The sequence below is a fragment of the Heliangelus exortis genome, chromosome 4 (genome assembly GCF_036169615.1).
Source record: "Heliangelus exortis chromosome 4, bHelExo1.hap1, whole genome shotgun sequence".
NCBI classification, from domain to species: domain Eukaryota; kingdom Metazoa; phylum Chordata; class Aves; order Apodiformes; family Trochilidae; genus Heliangelus; species Heliangelus exortis.
This window is the reverse complement of record NC_092425.1, coordinates 42,772,029-42,783,020: the sequence shown is the minus strand read 5'-3', so window position 1 is coordinate 42,783,020 and position 10,992 is coordinate 42,772,029. Positions and strand designations below refer to the sequence as shown.

Sequence of the window (10,992 nt, the reverse complement as noted above, 5' to 3'; positions counted from 1 at the left end):
CAGAACCGCGGTTTGGGTCAGGAAATGGGGCAAAGCCCTGGCACGTCAGGGCACGCAGGGAGGGAAGGCAAAGGGTAGCAGGGGTTTTATTGCTCTCCGGGCTGCCCGCAATACAGTGACGGATTCTGACACGGCAATTACAAAAATGTGAGCGGGGTGGGGAATGGTTTATGGGTACAATATACAGGGAAAAAACCATCTATCTCCAAGGAGATAATTTAGAAACAAGGCCAAGAAGGAAATAAAAGACAATCATGGTCAAACATAGCTATTTATTTTCTCTTATAAACAGCCTTCAGTTTCTTATTGAAAAAAATCTAGATTTTTAAATATTCTGTCCCATCACATACAACAATCTGTATACAGTATTTACAACTCTCAAAATAAACATGTTGCAGATTTTTTCAGACATTCAACTTCTTTAATCAAAAGCTGTTTTCATTTAAAACTAAAATACCAATCAGTGACTACAAACTGCAGTGATATTGGCACAGTTAGCTTACAGTAAGGGTTCTCATCTTCCACTTTCAGATTTTACACTGCATTTTCTCCCATTTATTTTTAGGAATCTAAAGGAGGAGGAAAGTTAGTGCTGCTTTCCAATTTATTTTTGCTTTTTTTTTTTTTTTTTTCTTGAAACCTCTCACTTTTATTGCATTCTTCTGTCTTCCATTGCACATCAAGGTATGTGCTCCTAGGTACTACACAACACAACCTCAGTGTATCTAAATAGTAAAACAGCCATGAAAATAATTGTTCCCTCCACGACATGTCTCTGAAAAATGTCAGAAGTTGCAAACGTACAAAAATAATGAGTATAGTTTAGTGGCTATAAAAATTAATTTCCCCTAAAAATACAATACTCTATGAACAGTTTAGGGAATTGGTTCTTCAAACAAACAAACAAAAAAATAAAATAAAATGGAGTTTGATATTTACTTAGGCTGCAATGTTAAATCTGGAGAGAGGAAACTGTAAGAAAAGCAGGAAAATAAGGTGGTTTAACACTTAAAAGTAAGTGATGTTAGTATCATAAAAGAGAAGATAGCCAGGAAAAGACATCAGGCCTCCACAAAACTGCTAGTGGTTTTAGTAGTGCAGTTTGGGGAAAAAAAAGAAAAAAAAAAAAAAAAAAAGAGAGGACTGATCTCAGCAGTGAAGGAACCAAGATTCAGCCTAACAGGGAATCTTTTTTGGAAAGAAAAGCAAGAAGCCTGTGTTGGTGCTGCAGCTTTTGAAATATTCCAACGAAAAGGGGTGGTTTCTATACAGTAACTCTGGCAGGAAGGGAGGGAGGGAGGGGAGAAAAAAAAGCATCCAGAAGGATGTGTTTATAGTAAAATTGTGTCCTGTGAGCTACGGGGAAGGGAGGGGACGGTGAGAAGCAGGAAGGAAGGATGTGAAAGTGAAGTCCATAGCAGCAATAGGTATGCTCACCTCTTCAGGAGGGCAGGGAGGCAGGAGGCTGCTCCTCTGGAACCCAAAGCCCAAGTTCCAAGCTCTACATTGCATAGTAAGCAGTAACACCAAGTTGATCCTTGCAGAGGGGCTCCCTCTCTCCCTCCCCCTACCATCCAGCGACCTGCAGCAGCACAGGGGGGTGGTGGTGTTGCTGTTTTCTGCTTGCAGATGAAAGCCCTGACTGGAATTGCCCTGTCCACACACCATTTCTTGGTGTGCACACACCACACCCACACCAGCTGCACCAACACAGCCTCAGCTGCAGCAGAGGTTGCCCCAGCCCATCTCGAGGTAGATGGGCTCCCAAACCACTGACCTGGTCTCATCCACTGCTGGCTGAAAAGCACCCTAAAACACAGAATTTAAGGACTCTACTGCGTGGGAAGGCCTCAGCCAGCACTGGCAGCCCAGCTTGCTTCAACCCCCCATGGCACCAAAGCTGAGAGGTTTTGCCCCAAAACGCTGATGACGTGGAGCCCAGCTGTAAGGTGGGGCTGGAGCAGTGGGGGTTGTTTCTCTGGGTGCTACCTGGGGGGGGAAGGGGTGTCCTCCCCCTCCCCACAAAATGCACTGGTTTATAAACACATTCACTGGATCCAGGTTCCACTGGTACCACGTGGCAAGTTTTCAATGTGCCCTTACTCCAAAGAGTGTAAACACACATCAACTTCTGGTCCCATGTCTTTTGGAAGCCAAAAAAAAAAAAAAAAAAAAAAGAAAAAAATTAAAAGCTGCAAATATAAACAGCATAGAGATAGGAAATCCCAAACACTGCATATGTATCTTTCATCTTGTTATTTTCAAGTGTTGTATAATTAAACAATGTGTTCATACAGCTGTTAGGCAAATCATGATCTCCAAGCTTTTATTACATGCCTAGAAACTATTCTGTAGCAGTGTCTTCAACTGCCAGGTATTAAATACAAAAAATGCACTATCCATGTAAGCCTCATTTCTTTTTGCAGAATACATTCTAATTCTGACTGGCTGAACTGCACCAGCAGATGCCTCCCAATTTCTAGAATTGGCTATTTCAAAAAAAATCACCAAAAAAAAAAAAAAAAAAAAAAAAAAAAAGAAAATCACCCCCCAAAACTTCCAGAGCAAAAATGTACCAAAAATGACAACTCTCACACTGGTACCACTCCAAGCAAATTCTCACTTTGAACTATTTTTTGTCTGATTTTTTTTTTTTTTTTTTGCTGGTACCTGGCACCAAACCAAGACAGCTTTAAAACTAAAAGAGGAGGAGGCTGCTGCTCTGCTGCTCTTCTCCCTCTCTTGCTGTGCTGCCACTTGGTAAGATGAGCTCCAGCCCTGCCTGAAAGGCTCCTCTCCAGTGGGAGTTACCTGCACAGCCTCTCCAGCAGCACCCAGGGGTTTCCTTGGAAAGTTTACACAATTTCTGACATCAAACTGCATCTGCAGCCCTCTTCACTTCTCTGCAGCTGGAAATGTTCACCCATTAAGGACTCCCCAGCTAGAAGCCCTCACAAAAAGGCTGTGTGCAAGGGTCTTAAATTCAGCTTCCTGGAGTCTGTGCAGTTCAAATTTGGGAGTTCAGCTGCTTTGGGACAGTCAGGCAGGGATTTTTTTTCCATCCTGAAGTAAGAAAGCTCTCCCAGCCTGCACCCACTGTCACCTCAGATGGGACATCAAGTCCTGCAGCTGCCAAACCCCAGCAATGCAGTGTCCAGGCAAGCACTGCCTCCTCCACATCTCTGCACCAGGGGACAGGAGGAACACTCCTCCTACAACTATTCCACAGGATGGTACTTCCCCAGTCCAACACATGGGATATCCTGCTCCTTCTTGCTTCCCAGCCTGGGATTTGACTCCAGAGAGCAGCATCTTGGAGAACTGCACAGGGAAACCCAGCACCTACCAGAGCAGACCTATCCTACTAACAGCAGGGCTGACAGAAGCTTTGGGGTGAACCCTGCAGCCACAACTTGCCAAAGCAAAGGAAATCGTGCTCCTGCTTCCTGTTTGATTTTGCCTCTGATTTTCTTATGCCTTGGTGGATATTTTTCCAACCCCCAACTCCCTGAAGAGGTGACAGACATGGAGCATCTCCTCTCTTCTCCTCCCACATGTGCACACACACAAAGGAGAGACAAGAACCTTACTGGCTGAGAAGGGGTAAGATCTTACACTCCACCTTTTTATAAACAGGGAGGTTGCTGAAGACAGACAAAAGAGGTAACAAAACATTAAACTGCTCCAGAAAGGACTTTAAGCAGACCAGGAAATCTAACTGCACTGAGAATAACACAATCCTGAAAAGAACCTTCAGATGCTCCTGAAATACCTGATTTCAGCTCAGAAGCTGTGATTCTAGTCTCCCAAATTAGTATATGCTTCTTACTGTGCTTAGATGCTTATTAGCTGCCCACACTAATGACCAGGTATCCATTTTGCAGGCTGTGGAGCAGTATTTTCCACTTCACTCAGCATTTTCAGTCAGGCAAAGGTGCACAAAATGTAAGCTCAGCTTTTCTGTCTCATGCTAACTGTGGCTTCAGCTGTGAATTTCAGAGCTTCAAGAGTCTTTCTAGCACACACAGCTCAGTTAAGGCCTTCATGTTATTCAGGTCCAAACCTGATGTTTTTGCAGAGTCACACTCCAGCAAAGCACCACTAAACCCCTGTGTCTGGCCACCAGTCACCCCCCAGGATCACACACTGCAGACCCCAAATGCAATGGCATGGAGCAGATCCACACAAGAACAGATGAGCCAGGCCATCAGGGCTTCTGGAGTGGGCACCACAACTGATGCAGCTGCAGCAGCAAGTGCCAGGGCACTGTTTCTCACTGCTCTGAGAGAAGGCAAGGCCAGAGAAGCACAGACACCAACCCAGGTGGAGGAAGGCCACAGTGTGGTTTGGTTCTCTCAGGAACAGAAGATGCAACTGAGCGAATCACAAGCCACCAAAAACTCACCAGTATGTCCCCACTACTCTTCCAAACTGCTCTAGTCCCTTGGAGATGAGCTGGGGTAAGCACCATCCCACTAAAGTCAATCCAGAGTGGTCCAGGAAATGATATTCCCTCTGAAATACATTTCCTACAGACAGTGGCCACCAGAGCTCCTCCAAAGAGCCAGGCTTTTTATTCCTTACAAACCTCATTTCACTACTTAGTCTTCAAGCCAGATTTTTTTCTCAGCATCACCTTGGTGCATTTTTTTTTTTTATATATATTGAATATTTTCCCTAACTCTAGTTGTGCAAACTAACCATTCATTTGGCAAATGCTAGGAAATGTAACAAAAATCACTGTCCCAAGTTGATGATTCCCCATTAAAAAAATAAAAGCAACTATGAGAAGGCAAAGCCAATGGCAACAGACAGGTAACCACCTTCTAAGCAGTTTCTTTAGAATTCTGACACCACCTTTGTTGTTTCAGTCTAATGACTGGAACTTCACCACCCCTTTTCTCTATAAGAAATATCTACTTTTGAAAAATTCTCTATTAATCTCTAAAAAAATAAGAAATATTTGTATTAAAAGCTGGAGATCATTGATTTCAGTAAGTTATGGCTTTTTTTTTTTTTTTTTTTAAGTGTAAGCATATATATAACTTTCTAAAACAAGTATCAGTAAGTGTCCTGGGTGTTAGTTCATATTTTCTGTTTCCAGCAATGTTCAGTACTGTATGTGCTTTGCACCTCAGAAGTGAGTCTGCCAAGGCACTTAAGAGAATGTAAATAAGTCTTTTAGGGACTTGATGAGAATGGGCTACCACTGACACAATACAAGAACCCATCCACCAGCAGAGTCAATCCCCCAACCAAGCATGTTTCCCAGACAAACACTCAGCACCTCCTAAAATTCCACAATGAGTAACAATACCAAAAAGAAAAAAAAAAAAAAGAAAAAGAAAAAGAAAAAAAAAAAGGCTATTTACTGCGTGTCACTAACAGGTAAAAGATTTCCCCTAACAAAAGCACAGAAAGTAGATCTTTGCTGTCATTAGTAACAGCACAGGGTTTTGTTTTGTTTTGTTTTTGGAAAAAAAACCCAACACATAAAAAACAAATACCACACGCTTGCTTAAAGAAATAAATGACATCAAGAAAGCCTCTTCCTTTTATCTGTCCTTAGAGGTGAGTTTTTCGATCAGTTCTTGAAGTGGTGCAAGTTCTCTTCTATCAATAAGGTTGAATTCCTATAACAAGGATGAGAGGAAAGACACAAATTCAGGGTTTTACATGTGCAGCTCAGGTAAGAAGTCTTACTCAGGCAGAAGCCTCTTCCAGTCCAGGTTTAGCCACTTTGCAGCATTTTCTGCCTGTCTACTGTTAGCTGAAGAGCAGTGTTTACTGTCTGAAGCTTCTTCCTCCCACTTAAAAGGAAGGAAACATCAGATCACGTTCTTTTTTTCATAAGGGGAGGGGGCAGAATGTAGCTCTGAAGCAAGCACTCTCTCCAATCTAGCCTCAGATGCCATCCTCCCTCTTTCTTTTGTTAACAAGTACTGTTCTGCTGCATTATTTGGTAGGGAACACTTGTCAGTATTCCATTTTGTACCAAATAAATACTTCATTAAAGCTCCTCTACTCCTTGAATGCTTCCAGCAGAGAACATACATAAAATGGAATAAGCTACTATCTCAGGGTCCAGGAGACTCTCCTATAAACACACCAGCTGCCAAGAACCTCCAGAGGCATTACTTTGCCAGGTAATTTTACCAGAATATAAACATAACCATAAAGCTCCTGCCTGAACACAGACTTACCTGAACAAAAAATATAAAGTGCTTGAAAGAAGTGTTAAGATGTGCCTCTTCCTGTAGCTGGATCACTGGGTCAAAGTGCTGGTGATAAATGTGAGCATAAACTCTGAAGAGACGTTTTAGAATTGTCTTTGCCACTGACATGAAATTCTTTGGGAATGGTACACCTGGGAATAAGAAAACAGGTGGCTTATTTTTCAGTGCCTAAGCCATGTTCATGTGTTTTGAAAGCCACTATAACCCAACCCTCTCTTGCATAAGTTCTGCTTCATTTAGCAATCCTGTCTGTAGCTGACACAAGGCACTTGGGCTGAAGCATGACCAGCTCATCCCAAGAGCAGAGGGCAGGATGCTCTCCCTTCAGCAGATCAGTGGCTCATGAACTTTTCTCAAGACAAATATGACTCCCCTGCTACCCTGAACTCTCCTACCTTCAGCTACCAGCTACTGAATCTTACTGCTTCCCTGATCTCTGACACTGCAGAGCAGCCTCTGAGGTCTCTGCACGTGTCCAAGATACCACAGGGACACCAGATACCTTTGTGCAGGTATCTGGAACCACCTTTGGTACCAACCACGGTGTTTAACACCTCTCTTGGCTCAAGTGAAATCAGAAATATCCTCTCTTCCACCTGTCTTGTGCCCAGCAAAGTGATTCCTGCTTCCACCATTTGCCAGAGGCTTTCTTAACTACCTGCTGAAATGCTCTGAATTATGCTCCTCCTTTCAGTCATTTCAGTGAAAACAACCTAGGACAGGCCCAGTTTCACCAGCAGATCTTTGTCAGTGCACAAGTTTTATTAAAATTGCTTAGGAAACTGCAGCCACCTCCTGGGAGCAATAATCTCTGCAGCTGACACATCCGCAGGCTAAAAAAAGATTTGTATCAACCCTCTGAAAGAGTCAACCTGGCTCACTCCTCATCCCACAGCAGTCTTCCCAGTCAGCTCAGCTCTCTGGCAGTCTTTCCAGCTGCTGAAGCCCTCTCTGAAGGCAGAGACTCAGGCTGGATGCTGCAGGCCAACCATCACCTCAGCAAGGCTTTCAAACCCTAGCAGTAAGATGTTCATACTCCTCCTGCAGCCTGCCCTGCTTCCATGTACTTCATATTTCTCTCACTGGCTGCTGCACTGCAGGGGAAGCTCACTTTTAATTGCTCATCCATTGTGGCCTTTAAGCCCCTTTCAGAATCACTACCTTTCAAAAATACATCCTACTAAAGAAGAAAAAATGTCTTCAGCAAAGTACCTGGGGCAGTTACAGAAAGCTCAGGTCCTGATGCATTCTTCTGAGCACAACTTCAACTCTATTTCATATCATTCCTACTGGCAGCAGATTTCCACCCCAGCTCTCTACTTGACCCTGAAACACTAAAATGAACACCCTGGTATGCCACAAAACCATGCTCACATCTACTGAGCAGGGAAGATTCAGCTTTTTGTCACTTCTTCCCAAGCTAAGCAGCCTTTTTTGGCACAGAAAACACCACTTGGTTCTGACAGGTGGCCCCTTTTTTTTTTTCCCCCCCGAAGAGGCTTACTGAAAATCTGTCAACTGCTTCTGAAGCCATTCACAAAAATAAAAGCAATTAAGAAGCCTCCCTTCCTTTTTTTCCACACTGGGTCATAAGGAGCTTTAAGAACAACTAGTCCTTCATGCCTCCAGAAGCAGGGTTTTCTCCTCATTATCATTTCCCAGCTGGTGGCTGTTCATTATTTTCTTCCTGCTTGCCTAAAAGAAACCTCTGGAAAAATGTACATTCTTCATCTTCCATTGAAAAGAAACAAAAAAATCATTAACTGAAGCTTGAAGATGCAGCTCAGCTTCTTTGGAGGCAAGGCCTAGGACAAGTTCCTGCATCAAAAACCTGCCTGTTTGTACCAACTGCTGGTTATCAGGTTTTGAGACCCTCTGCCTTAATTCTAGGGAAACAACCCACTGTTCAAAATGAAATAGCCTCAGATTTGATCAAGTTAGTTATGAAACAGAAACAGTACCTCCTGCATTCAGAACTGTGACAGTATGAGTATGAAAAAATGGATCAGAGTCCACGTACTACTACATTATTTTTATCTTGAGATAAAAGTGCCTATATATATATATATATATATATATATAATGTAACCTTTCAAAGTTGCCCTACTTGTCAGTCATCTAGGAGACCTCTTAACACCACAAGTCTTGAATATTCCTGTACAACTGTCACCCAAAAACATTTCTCAGTTTTACTCATTTACTTTACCTATTTTAGAAGGAAAAAGCGTTTCATCATCCAGCTGATCCTGGACCCAAGTCATCAGGTAATCAATGTACTTTGGTGCAGAGCACTTAATTGGTTTCTTTATGTTTGTCCCATCTGCCCAGTGGTACTCATATCTGGGTTGGGACAACAACAACAAAACATTTCTTAACACAAGTGAATCATTGACATCAAAGCTGGAAGGCAGCTCATCCAGCTCTGCTCCCCACACCCCCTCCCACAGCCCTGCCTTGGGAATGAGCTCCCAAAGCTCCCTGAAAGGCCAACACCTTCCCTGTCCTTTTTAAAGCTTGGGGAGTTAAAACATGTTTACCCCTCCAACACAGAAACACTGCAGACTGGTGAAATAAAACATCAGGGAGCTGGGTGAGGTTCTCAGAGAACTGAGCCCCAGGGCTCAGCTGGGTGAAAGGAATTCCCTCTCATCACCTCTAACCATGGGGTTTTCTCTTCACCTCCACTGGCAGAGAGCTGCAAAACAAGTGGCAGTGCTCTGCATCTGCAGGAGCCACCAGCCAGAGACATTAAACCATAGCATTTAGGGAATTACTTGACATTGGAAAATACTCAACTTGATTTTGCATAACTGAGGCCAAACTAGGCTGGCTCTTGCACCAGTATTTTCTCCAAATTGTTAGGCAGTGAGCTGCACAGCAGCAGCAGATCTGCTCTTGAGCTTTATGTCAATCTTCAACTAACTCAGTGCACCAACACCTTGATGAAAGCCAAGACAGCAATTCTCCCCACAAAGCAAAGTCCAGAAGAAATGAAAGTGATCCCACAGCACACAAAAATGCACCTGCCTCAGCTAAGCCCTCCTGTTATGGTGGCCACCAAAAAGAACCACTGGGCTGGAGAAGCAGCCACACAGCCACAAGCATCAGCTTAAAGGTTGCCCTTTAGAGAAGGTAACCCTCCCTGTATCAAATACAAACCACAGAGAAACCAGACACAAACCTGGGGGACCTGTCAGATGCCAAGGGGCTTATTTTTCTTTCATTTTTTAGTTTAATTTTTTAAATTATTATTTTAAAGGGATTTTAAAAACAAAACACCAGTACCAGGTAGTGGATACAGGCAACATCACCCTTCTGCTTTGGTTACCCTCTCACTTCAGACATCTGGTTTCATTTTTCCACAGACTGATACAAGTTTGTCAGCTGTCCTGTGAAAACTGTGACTGAGCCAGGAGAAGGCCTAAACAGGACTTTGCACCCCTTTTTTAATACATAGGCCATAAATTATTTCCCAGTGGGAACACAAAAATCAGGCTTCAGAGCCACAGAGTGGTTGCTGCTTTTGGTTCTCTCCATCTACCCATACTACAGCTGCCCAAACTCTCCCAAAAAACTTCCTGGGAGTTGTTTCAGATAACTCAGACTCTTGTCTGAAACAGATGGGGATGCAATGCCAGTGGTGGCTGAACCAGGGGTGTGAGCAGGCAGAAACCTTCATCCCAGAAGCACTGATGAGCACATAAACCTCAAGGCCTCTTCACCTAACACACCTTGAGCCAGAAAGGAACAGAGATTTAAAAATAGAAAAAAAAAAATCCTTCAATATCAGTGCTTTCATCCTGACAGGTTTTCCAGCAGTACTTCCCTGAAAACAACACTGCAGGCTGCCTTTTAAGAGGAAGAAAGGCACACACACACACTAAACCCCACTGTACATCCTCTGCTGGCAGCCACCAGCAGCCTCACAACTCACAGCCCCAGCCCCTCCTGGGACATTTCTGACCCTTCCATAAAACCCATCCCTGAGCAAAGACAGGAGCTGCAGAGTTTGGGGGATGCTCTACAAATCCTAGAGACAAGATCACTGAATTAAAACCTTGGCAGAATGCATCTTGCTGCTTCTACCTTCTCTTTTCTACCCCATTTCATACCCATCTGAGTCTGACAGGCATTCCTGTCAATGGTTATTGGTCTCTTTGGAGAGAAATCAATGGTTCAGTCTGGCAACCTTTAGCTAAGCCTTTAATCATTAACCTCCACCCCCAAATGACTGCTCCTCAGCAGACAAACAATAAAGCAAAGCAATATTTCCATATTCTTACTTAAGAAACTGGAGCCTGTTCCACAAAGCAGACAAGGGGCTATGTTACTGCACAAATTTACTCTCAAGCTCTTCTGCAGAAGAGTAAACTTCTATTCTTACTCTATTCTGACCCTTCTGTGGTTTGCAGCAGCAGGTCTGTCTACCCACACTGGTTTTGGCATCCAGCAGTGTCCATTTTTAGTTTCAGAACCCAGTGCCAAAGCTTTTCTTGGTCCTCCTGGCTGCTTCCCCCCAGCAGAGCTCCTGCCCTGCTGCATGGCCTCAGCTCTGCACCCCCAGGAACCACAAAGGTCATTAGAAAGGAGGAGGAAGGGGAGGACAGGACTGGTTTTTTTCCTTGTTTAATAAAGATTTTACAGTAATTTAGAAGGAGTGCCCTCCCTCCCCACATGCTTAGATCCACAACTGTTTTCCTCTCTGGAAGATACCAAGCAGCCAGAGGAAGAAAAACCAAACATTGGATGCCTGCAG

At 43.6% G+C, this 10,992-nt stretch overlaps 1 protein-coding gene across 5 annotated transcripts in view; it reads right to left on the bottom strand.

Annotated features, from left to right (window-relative positions):
* Positions 1-5,352: 5,352 nt before the first annotated feature.
* Positions 5,353-10,992, bottom strand: part of MOB1B (MOB kinase activator 1B) — a 28,325-nt gene continuing 22,685 nt past the window's right edge. For all 5 annotated transcript variants that reach the window (XM_071744168.1, XM_071744167.1, XM_071744165.1 and 2 more), the window contains exons 4-6: positions 8,443-8,576; positions 6,204-6,367; positions 5,353-5,633 (exon numbers count right to left, since the gene is read on the bottom strand). In XM_071744168.1, coding sequence (XP_071600269.1) covers positions 5,556-5,633; positions 6,204-6,367; positions 8,443-8,576 — 376 coding nt within the window. In that variant the 3' untranslated portion in view covers positions 5,353-5,555. The remainder of the gene's footprint in view (positions 5,634-6,203; positions 6,368-8,442; positions 8,577-10,992) is intronic.